Source organism: Oncorhynchus kisutch, linkage group LG27, assembly GCF_002021735.2.
Source record: "Oncorhynchus kisutch isolate 150728-3 linkage group LG27, Okis_V2, whole genome shotgun sequence".
Taxonomy (NCBI): Eukaryota; Metazoa; Chordata; class Actinopteri; order Salmoniformes; family Salmonidae; genus Oncorhynchus; species Oncorhynchus kisutch.
In genome coordinates, this window is record NC_034200.2 from 11,351,855 (window position 1) to 11,368,611 (window position 16,757).

Here is a 16,757-nt window from a genome sequence, read left to right on the forward strand (position 1 = left end):
TTGCTAGAAAATAGTAAAACCTCCCCCTTCAACATTGGCCCTTCCCTTCTGCTTTTGCATGAAGGGGCATGGTCAACTTTTTAGCTCATGACCTTGGCAGAGATGTATGGCTGTCTTCTGCTAGGGAAAATGGTGCTCAGTCAGCCTCTGTAAGCCTACCTCTGAATAATCACATGATAAAGGAGTTATTACGAGTTAATAAGCATATCACCAACACTGTCTACAGTCACACATCAGGTCATTCCATAAAAGTATCAATACATGAGATAAATGTTTATGTATTTCAAGTATTATGCAAATAGGTATATCAATGAATACGACTCACATTCTTTCTGAAATGTTAGTCGGTAGCATGGTCTGGGGAGAGAAGATCGTTGCTCCCAGATAAATGACACAGTTCTCATCAGGCAGTCATACGCAATGGTAGGTAGTATGGGCCGTTGATATTTGTTAAGGAATGAGGGTAGAGGGACCACCTCAGCCTCACCCTCATTGGGGTCGAAACAACCAGATGCATCCGGGTTTCAGGAGAAATGGAAAGAGAGCCTGCAACAAGAGTTCCGCTTTTGGGACGTTAAAAATATTGTATACTTATTAGCTAGTAGTTCTGAAAGTAGCATTCACAAGTCCAAAGTGGTCCCCGAAAATTGAAAACTACGTCACATATGTTCAGATGTGTGCACCACATCATTGCTCTCTCTCTCTCTCTCTCTCTCTCTCTCTCTCTCTCTCTCTCTCTCTCTCTCTCTCTCTCTCTCTCTCTCTCTCTCTCTCTCTCTCTCTCTCTCTGCTCTGTGCGGCATTTTGCTTGCTGTTACTCAAATGGCGAGGGGCTGTACCTCCTTGACTGGAACAAGAATTGTGTGGGAGGAAAATGTAGGGGAAATGGCGCTGTACAGATTCCAATAAACAGTCACTTTCATTCAAACTAGGAATTTCATAGCTAATTGAGGTAAAAACAGAAATGCCCATAGATTATGCATGTATGAACTACATATTGACACATCCAGCCCAAAGCAAGAGGTTTAAAAAATACTTACTAGTTGCCAAAGTTCCAGAGCATGTCTGTAGCCGTTTACACTTGTACCCATATACGGCTTGATAATCATAGATTTGGGCACTAACAAGCACCTAAATTGGAAGTGGCTGTTCAGTAATATGCTATACATGATGTCAGAGCTCTGGATGTTCTGCACTTGAGCTTTGCTCATGTCCTCCGTCCCTCCAGCTAATTGGGCAACTTTTGCTAAATGTTTGTTGTCTGAGTGAGGGAAATGCTGTAAAATTAAGAGAACTATGTGTTTTGAAAGATGATATGTTTAGGATTATAATAAATACCGCTTTGATGTCATACGAGCAAGCCAAACAGCTGTGAGTCCAAATGTGCACTTCCCCATTTCCATATCCTAAAACTGATGTCACATACCGTGTCAACGTTCATGATCACTATGTTTGATGTACAATTCCAAGATGACATTGTGTCATACCCTGGGTTGTTCTGAACTAAATGAGCCTGTGTTTGTTGATTGAAAAGAACATTCGCAGCAGCAGACGCTCTTGACTCCTTTCTATGCGCACCACATTTTTATAACTTAGCTAGTCATGTAGAAATAGAATAGAACAAGCTTTCAAATCATGTCCACCTTTACAATGGCTGTTTTTGGATTGTGTCAACAACAACAGTAATTGTGTGATGGCGGTGATGCAGGGTTGTGCTCCAAACAAAACATCTACAAATTTGTACTTGCTGTAGTTCCGAAACAGCACAGCTAGGAGATTTTTTTTATTTTTAAAGTACCTTATAATAAAATACTCTTGTTTGAGTCATAAAAGTGCATTGAAATTGATTAGGAACTGTGTACACTTTGGAGAGGTGTGTGGCCACTTGGAGACACCAGTTTTTTGTCTGATGTTGCACCTACCCCACTTTTACAGGAATATTCTTATCATGTTACTGAATGTATGCAGAGTACTTTCAGATTTCGTTGTCAACAAATTTGGCCAAAAAGTACAGTAAATGTAAAATGCACATCAAATAAACAGTTGTAATGTTTGGATTCAGTCTTGTGTCAGGTGAACTGTTGTGTCCTCACCATTGGTCTAATAATTTCCCCACTATCTCCCAACTGTTTCCTTTCAATTTCTATAAAGGTTATGCATTTTCCTATTTCATCTGTAAGAAACATTTAAATGTAGCCCTATCCAAATAGGCCAATTCCCACGAGTGTAAAGGGTTAACAAGGCAACACGCCATGTTAACTCCTCCTCCACATTTACTGGATTGGTTCAACAATTCAGAAGAAAACCTTCCCAGACAGTTTTTTTTGTTGTAGTCAGGACCAGAAAGAGAGAAAAGCTGCTAGTTAGGTTGCCTCAGCCCAAATGGGTCAGTTAGTTCAGTTGGACAATCCAGCAAGTTCTCATGTTGAAGGCCTAACACTGCCACCTGGTGGCTTTAACCAGTACTATATTATTTAACATATCTAACTACATTTTTTTTTTATCCTGAAGGTTGTGTACAGCACTGTATATCAAGTCTTTTTTTTTCCGCCCAAACTCTCGAAGAAAAGTGACACATTACAATAAGGCCTTGACAGTCATACTTGAGGGTATTCTATGGGCTGTTTTGTTCCACCACTTCCACTCCTCCTTTCACCTCTTTGTCTGGACCGGCATCTGAAACTGTGCACACTGCCACCTGCTGTACAGACATACTAATCTTTCCTACTTAGTATACATGGCATGCATGTGGTGATCAGTTGTATGCCACATGCACCAATGTTCTTTTGTAAGTGGTTAGATGAATTGGCACTAGCTAAATAGATCCACACAGACACCAAACTCACAGAATATTCAGTACCTGGTGCATCTGTGTGTGTTTAGTTGCACTCACACTCTAGAATTGTAATGCTTACACCTTGGCTATCCTTGCAACTCTCAATGGCCAGTGATCACTGTCTGAGCCATCAGCCCCCTCCTGACCTTTCACACAGAGATTCAGGTTTCATTCACAATGCACGTGCAGGGTGCAGCACGCACACGCGCGCACACACACACACGCGCACACACACACACACACACACACACACACACACACACACACACACACACACACACACACACACACACACACACACACACACACACACACACACACACACACACACACACACACACACACACACACACACACACACACACACACACACACACACACACACACACACACACACACACACACTGCATGGCTGCTCTGGTTGTCATGGCTGAAGAGATTAGGGGATGAAGTGGGGACAGCTGGCCTCTTTCCCCTCTCTTCCTTTCGGTTGATGTGACAGACACAGAAGAAGGCAGAGGAGTTGAATTGTGTTGAAAGAGAGCAGGAATTAGTGACGCCTGTGTGTCAGGAAACCTGCCAAGATGAAGGCAGTTAGGGTCTACAACAGTGCTGTGCCAACACGCACGCCCGGTCACACACTTGCACAAAGAAATGCCCACACGCACACACTATGTTCTTGCGTGCATGTAGCCATTTATTTGATGTCCCTAACGGCAGTGTGTGCCGCACACATATTTATGTCACAAATCAACAAAACACACAGCTCTGCAGCAGAATGTAGAACAGGCATGATAGGCGTCCAAAACACAGAGAAACCGTCATCCATCCCAGTTGTTGTTTCTTTATTTTTTTTTTATCAATCTTAATTCTCTGGCATACACTGAAAGTACAACTCACAACAATATCAGACCTCTGATTCTTTTCTTTTTTTGTTGTTTGTTGTTGTTGTAAAGACACAAACATGAACCGAAGACAACGAGTTACAGAAAACGGACATCACTGTGAGACCAAACAACAATCAGCTGATTCATAAGATCCAAAGGAAAGGGTCTTTACCTGGCAGACCACAACCTCCTCTACTCTGCGCTTCTCTGCCCATCAGTTGGAAGAAGAGTCTGGAGTAATCTATTCACCATGACATAAACGATTAGGTTTTGTACAGTAGCAGGTTGAGGATGAGAGACTGCATCTCCATAGGCTGTCAGGGTTGAAGCTGCTGTACGAGTTTAGTTTAGTGACCCCTCCCAATCTGTTCCACCTACCTTACCCTTTTATGATTGAATGAAGGAATGGTTTATGTGTGAACAGTGTTACTTCCTCTCTACCTTGCCTCCTTTTCCAATGCATGTCTTTATTAGAGATTCTATCTATCAAATAAACATGGAGTCAGACTCTGTTCAGGAAAATGACCTTTAAATCTAGCTAAAGAAGAGCTAACAGAGGTCTCTGTCTAACAGAGGTCTCTGTCTAACAGAGCTCTCATTCTAGAAACCAGCTCCAACTCTCATCATCTTGACAGTGACTTCTGGCCTCCTCAAGCTCTCAATCCTGGAGTCATGTCATCTTTTTGCATCCTTCAGCTTTCCTTCTCTTTTAAAACAAAAGGCCAGGATGGCCAACTTACAGTTTTCACAAACTAACTAAGCAATTTACTCAGGGACTACCAAACTGACAGACTACTCAAATTATTTTGGAAGCAATACAATACAAAAGCCCATACGATTTGACCCAAAGGAACAGTGAATGTCCATTGAGAGCACCAGAGCATCACAGAGCCAATCACATTGACTCTAGAGTAGGCCCTTCATCAGATCCCTCACCTGAGCCCCTCCCAGTGGTTGGCTCCTTTGACAGTTGGGATCTAACAGGAGATTCAGCCAATCGGGGCATCTCCCCGTCCTCTCCTTGGCTGCCACTGGTCGGGCCTTGTGCTGGGTCGTCTGCCGGGTCATTGCTAGTGTTGAGGAATGCTTGGTACTGGTTCCAGAAGCCCACGTTGCTCCTGGTGGCTGGCGGGGTGGAGGACATTGTAGGTGTGTTAGCAGGAAGTCGCTCAGACGCTGATCGACCGCTCCGTACAGGGGGACGTGTTGCCTTGACAACCCCTCCATGATGCTTCATGTGTCCCTGTGGATGAACATGAAAATAACAGATGTTATAAGTGCCACTCCGACCAACCACTGAGTCACCCTGGCTGGATATAACATTTATATCACAAACATTTAGCTTGACTGATTCACCTCAGTCTGGACGGTGCCTTCTCATCAGTGAATGTTTCAGTTCAATGTAACCTGAAAACCAACTATCGGATCAAACTAGTTTTTAGAAGTAATGTCAGGTTCATAGGTTGCAATGTTTTTGACATCGAATGTACAATTCAACAGATTAATAAACCACTTTAAAGCAGCTATAAACATGTAGTCCATTAAACATGTAGTCCATAAGAGAGGACCAAGTTTTTTACCAACCCCACACCAATCTATACCCACATCATTCTCTCTCCCCATTCTCTTACCTTCAGTCCACTGCGGCTGGCATACTCTTTCCCACACTCGACACAGCTGTAGGTCTTTTTCTCAGGGCGAGACATGGGAGGGGGGAGAGTGGGAGCCAGACTGATTGGAACAGTGCCTTCCAGTCGGTCTCTGACACCACCCATCCCATCCTCCTTCCCATGGGAGCTGAGGTACGCCCCCAGCCTCGTCTCCCTGGTGTAGGCGACAGCTTCCTGGGGAACATCCCCAGCCTCAGTGTTGCCTGTCTCTGTAGTCTCTGACAGTGGTGCCATTCTGTGGTCCATATCAAGCACAGGGGCTTGCTTTGGTGCTGCAGGTGGGGAGGTTTCAACCCTGTCTTCCTCTGTGGGCTCTGGGGTGTTGGGTTTAGTAGGCTGTTCAGGGTCTAGTGTGGGTGCTAGGTAAGTTTTAGGGTACTCTGGGCTAAGGACAGAGGTAAAGGAGGGGGCTGGGCTAGGGTGTGCTACTGGGGCACCAAGTGTTGGAGTGCTCAGTAGATCTTCCAGGTTTGATCTTGGGCCAGGGAAGAAGGCATCGAGAGGAAGGGAATTCTCACCCAATAGACAGTCTGACATCATGAGACTGGACAAGGGGGTGGTTTTGAGAACACTGGAGGAAGTGTGAGCAGGGCTTGTCTTACTCGCTGGAGTATCAATGGTTGTATCAAGGAGTTCCGCATGTTTGCCATCACTGACTGGGGAGCTTGAATCGCCCAGGGCTGGAGGTGGGGAGGGCACGCTGACGCACAGGACCGGGGGGTCGGCGCTGCCAGGCGGAGGGGTAAGTGAGGTGGGGTTTAGGAAAGGGTCAGGGCTGAGGTCAGAGGGTGGGATCAGGTCAGGGCTGGAGGAGTGAGATCTGCTTGGCTCCCCGACACACGCTGGTGATGTCACACTGACGGATATGGGGGCAGAGGCTCCTACTAGGGTTTGAATGTGGGTGGACGCTGCTGAGCTCTTTGACTGGCTGCCTGAGGCTGCAGTGAAGCTCTCAAAAGAAACATCGGAGGTGTCATTGGGCTGGGCCTGGGATACAGCGTCTGGCTCTGCTATTGGCTCTGACAGAGACTCCGGAGCTCCCTCCGGTGGCAGCTGCCCTCCCAGGTGCATGCGGATGTGGTGTTGCAGCACCAGTGCATTGGTGAACTTGCGCTGGCACAGTGGGCAGGAGTTTTGGGCACGGGAGTTGGGCGGGCGGGCACGGTGGGTGGCCAGGTGGGACCGCAGGCTGCCCTTGGTGGAGAAGGAGCGTCCACACAGTTTACAGGGGAAGGGGCGCTCACCCAGGTGGGTGGCCTGGTGCAGACGCAGTGCCCTGGGGCAGCTCAGCACACGTAGACATACCCCACACTGGTTGGGGGCCAGGGAGCCAGTGCTCATGATGCCTAGGCCAGGGAGAATGGCGCCTGCCAGAGCGCTGCCCCCGTTGGCACTCATGCCCAGAGCGGCCACCATCTCTCTGGTGAAGTTGGAGACAGAGGTGGGGACGTGGGTGGAGGATGATGGGGAGGCCATCACGTAGGTACTGGAGGTACTAGCACCCATGAGGCCGCTGCTGAACAACCCAGTGGAGGCCATGCTGCTGTGAGAGGTCTCCCCTGAGGAGGAGGCCCAGGAAGAGGAGGTGGGAGGCTCCTTCTCCAGCTTTTCCACCAGCCGCTGCAACTTGGAGGTGTCTGAGGAGGGAGTGGAGGAGGAGGTGGAGGTGGTGAAGGCCTGGGCTTTGGGGTAGTGGGAGAAGGGGAAGGAGAGCTGAGAGTGGGTGGAGGAGAGGTGGGAAGAGCCTGGAGCAGGGGGTGGAGGGCGGAGTAGGCCCAAGGCAGGGTGATGGTGGGGGGAACCAGAGGGGAAGAGGAGTTTAGGGAGGTGGGCCAGCTGGGAGTAAGCAGAGTGAGACATCATGGGAAGGTGAGGAGGCGTGTTCTCATCAAAGCACTGCTGCTTGGCCCCTTTAAAGAACCCAGCAATGGCGGAGGCGGCCGAGGAGGGGACAGAGAGGTGAGAGGAGGCGAGGGAGGAGGACGCAGAGGAAGAAGAAGAGGATGTGAGTGAGGAAGCAGCAGAGGATATGGAGGCAGCGGCCGCTGCAGCAGCGGCTTGGTTGAGCCGCAGGAGGGAGTGGGCGGTGGAGATGAGGGCCAGGTCCACACTGGGGGGCAGGGGGAGTGAAGAGGGGGGAGCACCGGTGGATATCCCCAGAGAAAATCCCCCTCCGGCACCATCCACCTCCATACCGTCTCCATACGGGTCATCCTCGGCTCGCCGTTTACGACGCCTCTGAGCCTGCGCTGCGCTTGGGCTCAGGCCAGTGCTGCTCATTGGCTGACCCTGGGGCTCAGACCCCCCCACTGGTCCCATACCCATTCCAAATAGGGAGGGGGGGAGGAGGGAGAGCGAGAGCTCTGGGTTCTGCTCGCGGTGGCGGAGGAAGTGAACCTTGAGGTTGCCGCGGGTGGTGAAGCGGCTGAGGCAGACAGGGCACTGGTAGGGCCTCTCACCCGTGTGGGAGCGCAGGTGGATCTGCAGGGACGAGTCACTGCTGAACAGCTTCCCACAGAACCGACAGGCATGCTGCAGACGCCCCAGGGAGGATGATGAGGACCCCGCTGAGGAGACAGACAGGTGGGGCTCCTGAGAGGAGGGCGGTGCCATAGAGGCAGTGGTGGGCAGGGGCGGGGTGAGGAAGGACAGACCACTGTGGCCACTGGTTAAGGTGGTGTTGGGGGATTTCTCATGGAGGAAACGAGTGGGCAAGGCCAGGGAGAGGGCCAGGGGGTAGTTGGAGGAAGCCATGGTGGAGATGGCAGACGAGGCAGAGGAGGAAGAAGAGGAGGAGGAAGGGCGGACAGTGGTCCCAGGGTAAAGATAAGACCCAGTAGCCCCTCCTGCACCCTCCATCGGAGGCTTGTGTGGACGCAGGACATGGGACAGGCTGTGGCTGGACTTGGAGGGCTTGGAGGCAGGCTGGGGAGGGAGCAAGGTGGAGAAGCAGGCCAGGAGAGGGGCTACAGTGTTAGGAGGCTGAGTGGGTGTAGGCTGGGGAGGACTGGACGTCCTCTCACTGCCCTCCAGACAGAGCTGGGGCAGAGGAGGCAGGAGGATCTGGGGCACCTCCAGGGCACAGGAGGCCCCACCCAGCCGCAGCACCTGCCTGCAGATCTCCTCCGTCATCTGCATCTGGTGGATTTGCCTCTGCTGCAGCACCCGCAGCTCTTCCAGGATCACTGCAATGCTAAGGTGGGCACGGGGTGGAGGGGCAGAGGCAGTGCCCGGGCTTGGGGAAGGCGTCACAGGGCTGGGGGGGCCCTCTGGAACGGGGCTAGGGCTGCCGGGGTGGGGCGGGGGGCAGAGGGAAGCTGATGAAGAGGAGGAGGAGGTGGTAGTGGCTGACACGCCTAGCTTGGGAGAGGCCATGAGAGAGCGGGGAGGGTGGGTCTGACTGGAAGGTGACGTGGAGGTGAGGTCGGGGAGGCTCTGGACTGTCTGGGAGGAGAGGGAGGGATCGGGGAAGTCAGGGGAGAGGGAGGACTGGGGGTCTGCGAGGGAGATGGGGCAGGGAGTGGGCTGGCAGGGAGAGCTGGAGAGGGGGGAGCCCTCACTTGGTAGAGAGGGGGTGTGAAGCCCCCCAAAGTTGGGACCTTGAGCCAGGGGGGGGTGGTATCTTTGGGGAGAGAAGGAAGATGAAGAGGAGGAGGAGTCTGTGGTCAGAGGAAAGGAAAATGACTTCACTGCCAACTGGTCATCTGAAAAAAGAAGAGAAAGAAGACAAGAGAGAAGGTTGACTTAGTTATTGTAATATTGAGCAAGACAGAGCTTTGAATCTACTTAACACACTTTTACTACTTTGGGTTCATAAAACTCAGTGAAATCTATTTGAGCACTGCTCAGAATGCCCTCTTGAGAGTGTTTTCCACCAGTCAACCTTATCTGACAGTGAGTGTTGACACACCAATGATGATCAGTGGATAGCAAAGAAAAGCATCTGAAGCAAATCCATCATACAGGTAACAACTACGAGTAAATGAAATGCCTCTGTCCCTCCGAGAATTGTGATTTTTCAAGTAGTAGCAGATAGGACCGAAGCCCTCAGATAACATCTATACATTCGGAGACCATGCAGTCAGGTGAACACCAGAACCCTGCCCAGTTTGCCTCTTTATTCTCTTCTCCACCACCTCATCATCCAAACTCCCCCTCTCTTTCCTCTTTACTTCACCCTTTATTGGTTTTTTTCCTTGTCAAACCCCCCCCCCCCCCCCCCCCCCCCCCCCCTCCCCACACACACACACACACACACACAAATTCCCCTGGCTTGCAAGACTACACCATCCACACTGAGCAGCCTACCTTGTTTCCACGGCAACACAGGACAGAGGACAATGGTCCCTAAAACCTCTTACAACCCTGACCTCTGAAAAAGACATGCATATATAGACATGCCCTCTATCACACTCTCTCCTTCTCTCTCTCTCTCTCTCTCTCTCTCTCTCTCTCTCTCTCTCTCTCTCTCTCTCTCTCTCTCTCTCTCTCCATTTGTTCTGTCTTTCATCTCTTGTTGCACCCTTCCCCCATAACCCAGTAGGGTGTCAGGGACAGGCAGTCTGTGGGTACTGGACAGTGGCTGTGATTGGCAGGCAGACTTGACCTTAAGAACACTGGGGTCACACATTCCTTCTAGTTCTGGGCAGGCAGAGGAAGAGGTGGGGGCAAAATAAAACAAACAGGCTACCAGACTCGATGACTCGCAGACCGGCAACGACCACACTTCACTACCAAAACACACACACACACAAATACACACACACTCGCACATCTACAATAACAAACACAATATTACTACACCATACCACCACAATGTTACGACACTATTAGACCCAACTATACTGGTTGCAGACCTACAAATGCATATATACACACACAGTGCATTCAGAAAGCATTCAGACCCCTTGACTTTTTCCACATTTTGTTACATTACAGACTTATTCTAAAATGGATTAAATATTTTCAATCAATCTACACACAATACCCCACAATGACAAAGCAAAAACAGTTTTTTAGACATTTCTGCAAATGTATAAAACATCTAAAACTGAAATATCACATTCAGACCCTTCACCCAGTATTTTGTTGAAGCACCTTTGGCAGCAATTACAGCTTGAGTCTTCTTGGGTATGACGCTACAAGCTTGGCACACCTGTATTTGTGGGAGTTTATGGGAGTTTCTCCCATTCTTCTCTACAGATCCTCTCAAGCTCTGTCAGGGTGGATAGGGAACAGGTATTTTCAGAGATGTTTGATTGATTTCAAGTCTGGGCTCTGGCTGGGCCACTCAAGGACATTCAGAGTCTTGTCCAGAAGCCACAACTGCTTGGTCTTGGCTGTGTGCTTAGGGTCGTTGTCCTATTGGAAGGTGAACCTTCGCCCCCCAGTCTGAGGATGTGAGCGCTTGGTAGCAGATTTTCATCAATGATCTCGCTGTACTTTGCTCTGTTCATCTTTCCCTCGATCCTGATTAGTCTCCCAGTCCTTGCCACTGAAAAACATCCCCACAGATGCTGCCACCACCACGCTTCACCGTAGGGATGGTACCAGGTTTCCTCCAAATGTGACGCTTGGCATTCAGTCCAAAGAGTTCAATCTTGGTTTCATCAGACCAGAGAATCTTGTTTCTCATGGTCTGAGAGTCCTTTAGTTGCCTTTTGGCAAACTCCAAGTGGGCTGTCATGAGCCTTTTACTGAGGAGTAGCTTCTGTCTGGCCACTCTACCATAAAGGCCTGATTGGTGGAGTGCTGCAGAGATGGTTGTCCTTCTGGAAGGTTCTTCCATCTCCACGAGGAACTCTGGAGCTCTGTCAGAGTGACCATCAGATTCTTGACCAAGGCCCTTGACCCCAATTGCTCAGTTTGGCTGGGTGGCCAGCCAAAATGATGGAGGACACTGTCTTCTTGGGGACCTTAAATGCTGCAGGCATTTTTGGTACCCTTCCCCAGATCTGTGCCTCGACACACTCCTGTCTCGTAGCCCTAGGGACAATTCCTTCGACCTCATGGCTTGGTTTTTTCTCTGACATGCACTGTCAATTGTGGAACCTTACATAGACAGGTGTGTGCCTTTTCAAATCATGTCCAATCAATTGAATTTACCACAGGTAGATGTAAAGGATGATCAATGGAAACAGGATGCACCTGAGCTCAATTTCAAATCTCATAGCAAAGGGTCTGAATATTTATGTAAATAAGATATTTCTGTTTTTATTTTTAATACATTTGCAAACATTTCTAAAAATCTGTTTTCACTTTGTCATTATGGGGTATTGTGTGTAAATTATTATTGATTTATTTTGCTCCTTTGCACCCCATTATTATACTAGCCACTTTAAACAATGCTACTTAATATAATGTTTACATACCCCACATTATTTATCTCATATGTATACGTATATACTGTACTCTATATCATCTACTGCATCTTTATGTAATACATGTATCACTAGGCACTTTAAACTATGCCACTTTGTTTACATACTCATCTCATATGTACATACTGTACTCGATACCATCTACTGCATCTTGCCTATGCCGCTCTGTACCATCACTCATTCATATATCTTTATGTACATATTCTTTATCCCTTTACACTTGTGTGTATAAGGTAGTAGTTTTGGAATTATTAGCTAGATTACTCGTTGGTTATTACTGCATTGTCGGAACTAGAAGCACAAGCATTTCGCTACACTCGCATTAACATCTGCTAACCATGTGTATGTGACAAATAAAATTTGATTTGATTTATTTCTACTTCGACTTTGCACATTCTTCCACTGCAAATCTTTTACTTGCTATATTGTATTTACTTTGCCACCATGGCCTTTTTTTTGCCTTTACCTCCCTTATCTCACCTCATTTGCTCACATTGTATATAGACTTATTTTTCTACTGTATTATTGACTGTATGTTTGTTTTACTCCATGTGTAACTCTGTGTTGTTGTATGTGTCGAACTGCTTTGCTTTATCTTGGCCAGGTCGCAATTGTAAATGAGAACTTGTTCTCAACTTGCCTACCTGGTTAAATAAAGTTGAAATAAATAAAAAGATTGATGATGATTTTTTTTATTTCATCCATTTTAGGATAAGGCTGAAACGTAACAAAATGTGGAAAAAGTCAAGGGGTCTGAATACTTTCTGAATGCACCGTATAGCAAGGATCATCAACTAGATTCAACCACCAGCCAATTTACTTCTTGAGTGGCTGGTCAGAGGGCCGGAACATAATAAAACAAAGATTTTTAGAATGCAAATTGACTGCAAGAAGTCTAAACAAATATAATATTTGACTCAAATATAATAATTTCAAGCCTTGATTACATTTGGGGACATTGCCTGGCGTAGTGTGCCGTCTTTGTGGTCATTCAAAATCCAATGGAACATATTGTAATAGTAGGGGTGTTCACCCCGATGTGATGGCTAAATTCCCAACCTGGCTACATTCCATCATGGCCACCTAATCATCCCCCTCATTCCTAATTTGGCATATATCACTCTCTACCTGATAGCTGATGCGTGGTGAGCGTTCTGGCACAAAAATGGTTGCCGTGCATCACTGAGGTGGGTGCTACACATTGATGGTGAATGAGGTGAGTTTCCTCCTACTATGTAAACAGTGGTGTAAAGTACGTAAGTAAAAATACTTGAAAGTAAGTCATTTTTGGGGGTTACTTTACTTTACTATTTATATTTTTTACCAACTTTTAATCTTACTTCACTACATTCCTAAAGACAATAATGTACATTTTACTCCATACATTTTCCCTGACACCCAAAAGTACTTGTTGCATTTTGAATGCTTAGTAGGACAAGAAAATTGTCCAATTCACACACTTATCAGGAGAACATCCCTGGTCATCCCTACTGCCTCTGATCTGGCAGACTCACTAAACACATGCTTCATTTGTAAATTATGTCAGTGTTGGATTTGAAATAATATTTTGGGGAAAATGTCTGGTTTGCTTAATAGAAGGAATTTGAAATGATTGATATATTTTATATATTTATATAGAATATAGTATATTTTAGCAATTACATTTACTTATGATACGTAAGTATATTTAAAACCAAATACTTTTAGATTTTTACTCAAGTAGTATTTAACTTTTATAGTAAAAGTATTTTACTTTTACTTGAGTCATTTTCTATTAAGGTATTTTTACTTTTACTCAAGTATGACAATTGGGTACTTTTCCCACCACTGTATGTAAAAGGCTTTGAGTACCTCAGTTGGCAGAAAAGCTCTATATAAATCCAATCAATGATAATTTATTATTTGTATACGATCACATCTCTCTATTATTCGTGGGAATACTTGGGAACATATTTCCAAAATTAAAATCGCTTGGATCTGATTTCCTGGTGTTTTTATATATATATATTATATATTTATATATATATATTTTTGGCTCAGAAAACTTGGGGGCCAAATAAAACTGCCGTGGGCCGGCAGTTGGGGAATCCTGACACGCACACGCACACACTCACACACACACACACAGAGAGACAAGCACACGCACACACACAATATTATTAAAACCTACCCCTACAATGTTACTAAACTATTACACCTAATTAGACCTCAGTGACTGGTTGTAGACTTACCAACGCATATAAACACATATAGACACACACACACTAGTTCTTGGGTGTGTTCATGCCTCACTGCTCAACGACAAAGCCCTAGAGGGACAATGGGATTGCATGTTATTGCAGTTACAACACCTTATAAAGCACCTCTCGCGTTCATCATTTCCTGTACCATCTCCCTCTCATCTCCAAAATGGCATTCCAAAATCAAAAACATGCATATTTGGAACGATAGAGTTTATTTGACTTTTCAGTGTAACAGTGTAACATCTTCTCTATCCTCTATTGCCTCTACGTTTTCATCTTTCCTCCTCTTCATATGCCAACTAACTGGGTGGTCTATGTCTTTGAATCTGCCAATACAAGGGGGGGGGGGGGGGGGGGGGGGGGGGGTTGGTGAAGGCAATGAGAAGGAAAGAAACACATACACTAATACATAGGATTAGAAAGAACAAGACTCCTCAGACACAATCCTTGCAATAATATCACACCATTGCTGACATATTAAAATGAGCCTCATAGCATCCCCACACCTTTAGATTCTGAACTGACAGAGATAGGGTCAACGCTTTCACTAAAAACTCTCGCCAAAACTTTCCAGGTGACAGGTACTATATACTGTCTCTTTAAGCCTCTTTAAACATGTGCCACTACACAAGCACTGTTCTGTGGAGGAAATCAAGTTATTAACTACCCAGAAAAATATATTTCCAAAAAACAGCATAACAACTTGGCCTATTTATTTGAAAAATCATGTCAAGCTATATTTTGAAAAACACAAATGGAGAAAAACAAACATTTGACAACACAACATAAAAAAAGTTAATTATTTCCACACTAATAGCTACTGTATTCAGCTGTTGACTTGCATATCAATAATAGTCCATTTCTCACCATGCTCTAGTATTGGAGAGGCGGCAGGGAGCGGGCTCATGAGCTGCTGGGGTCGTTTCTGTTTCCGACGAGACATGCTTCAGCAGGACGCGACTGATGCAGCGGTACATGGGCCAACAGAATGCTTAGATTTTTTTCTCCCTGCACACTGAAAAAGTGGTTAACTAAATTACGCGAATTAGAAGAGAAGCACAGGTGAATTTTCCGCCACAAATGTCCAACTCCATTGGTGGCATCGTGGTGCAAAAGTGAAAAACTTGTGAAGACTACAGGCATGTGTTTCAATTCTTTCTCTCAACAAGTCTTCTTTTCTCAAACTCACCGTTAGACCCCCCCCCCCCCCGTCTTTCACAAAACACACACACACACATAGTCCTCTTGTTCAACCACTACATTTGCATTCAAATGGCGAATGAACACCACTTCTTTTGAGCCATGACTCCCTCCTCACTCCTCTTGCCTCCACCTCACCCACAAAAGCCCATCACGTTCTGTCATTCAGACAAACATAATCATGTGGACCCCAAAAAGTGCTGTCCATTGATTTAAATACTAAAGTTTTGCATCCCCATGACGCAAATAAAACCTCAATACTGCACTACATTTTTATCTTGGTCCGTATAGCCTACATTTGATGAAGAACAGTAGGCCAATTAATTTACACCTCTCACTTGATTTAATTTGTCTCTTTGTATCAGTGTACACGGTTTACTATACTTGTGAGTACCAGAAGTCCTCAAAAGAATAGTAAGCCAACTAAAATTCAGGGGTTAGGGTTGGGGTTAGAATTAGGGTTAAGGTTAGGTTTATGGTTAAGGATTAGGAAAATAGGATTTTGAATCAGAATCAATTGTTGGTCCCCAAAAAGTCCTCACAAGTATAGTAAGGCATAGCTGTGTGTGTGTGTGTGTGTGTGTGCGTGTGTGTGAGTGTGTGTGTGTGTGTGTGGGGGGGGGGGGGGGGGGGGGGGGTAGATCCAGTAAAAAAAACATTTCAAAAAATCTCTCACTCTGGCTGCCCCTCATTTTCATTACCTCTCCACGTGATAAGCAGTAGAGCCGGATGTTGAAAAGGAAGCATTGTGCTTCGCGTCAGTGGTCCTGTGTATTCGAGAGGCTCACGGAGGGTGATGCTCACTCAGCTGTGTCCTATAGCGCCATTGTCGCAAATTCCTGTTCATTCAGTGGCCTGTTAATGGAGCTTTCGCATCGGGAACGCTGGAAGGGAGGTAGATGGAATTCCAAGTTGGGGTTCCACCAATAGATTGGTTGGACACCGTTGCTCACCGTCCGTCAATCATCCATTACAAAGAGTTGACTGGACTCACCTCTTTGAATAGTATATCTATAATCAAGGGAGGATGCTATTTTGTGGGTAGGCCAACCTGTACCCAAACATGCACACACATGCTCACACAACCACACAGACACACACACACACGTTTGTTTTTCTATCCTTGTGGGGACCAAACAATTGATTCCCACTCAAAATCTTATTTTCCCTAACCCCTAACCCTTAAACCTTTAACTGAAACCTAACCTTAACCCTAGCCTTAACCCTAAACCCCTAACACTCAACCTAACCTTAACTCCTAACCCTAAACCTAACCCCTAACCCTAAACCTGACCCCTAAGCCTAAAATAGCCTTTTCCCTTGTGGAGACAGGCGAAATGCCCCCACTCGTCCGAATTTTCCTCGTTTTACTATCCTTTTGAGGACTTCTGGTCCCCACACGGATAGTAAAACTAAAAACACACACATACACCTTGTCTTATTTTTCCAATGGGGTTTACAAGCTTCTGAACCTGGCAGGTAAATTGTGCCAGGAGATGGTGATGTTTCAAATCACTATCACTAGCTATCTAGTCTAGACG

General features: G+C 46.3%; 1 protein-coding gene across 1 annotated transcript; it reads right to left on the reverse strand.

The window, feature by feature from the left end:
* Positions 1 to 3,664: 3,664 nt before the first annotated feature.
* LOC109871502 (sal-like protein 3) lies at positions 3,665 to 15,138 on the reverse strand. The gene is made up of 3 exons (XM_031807305.1): positions 14,884 to 15,138; positions 5,355 to 9,097; positions 3,665 to 4,966 (listed from the first exon to the last, which is right to left on the reverse strand). The coding sequence occupies exons 1-3, from the start codon at positions 14,957 to 14,959 to the stop codon at positions 4,619 to 4,621; spliced, it is 4,167 nt and encodes a 1,388-aa protein (XP_031663165.1). The 5' UTR covers positions 14,960 to 15,138; the 3' UTR covers positions 3,665 to 4,618.
* Between the last annotated feature and the right edge of the window lie 1,619 nt (positions 15,139 to 16,757).

What these genes read in the sequence shown, in the direction of transcription:
- LOC109871502 (XM_031807305.1), bottom strand. Translation starts at nt 14,959, where the DNA reads ATGTCTCGTCGGAAACAGAAACGACCCCAGCAGCTCATGAGCCCGCTC. An exon ending in CTCTCCAATACTAGAGCATG is followed by an intron (nt 9,098 to 14,883) that starts GTGAGAAATGGA and finishes TTCTTTTTTCAG; the next exon opens with ATGACCAGTTGGCAGTGAAG. An exon ending in CCAGCCGCAGTGGACTGAAG is followed by an intron (nt 4,967 to 5,354) that starts GTAAGAGAATGG and finishes GTTCATCCACAG; the next exon opens with GGACACATGAAGCATCATGG.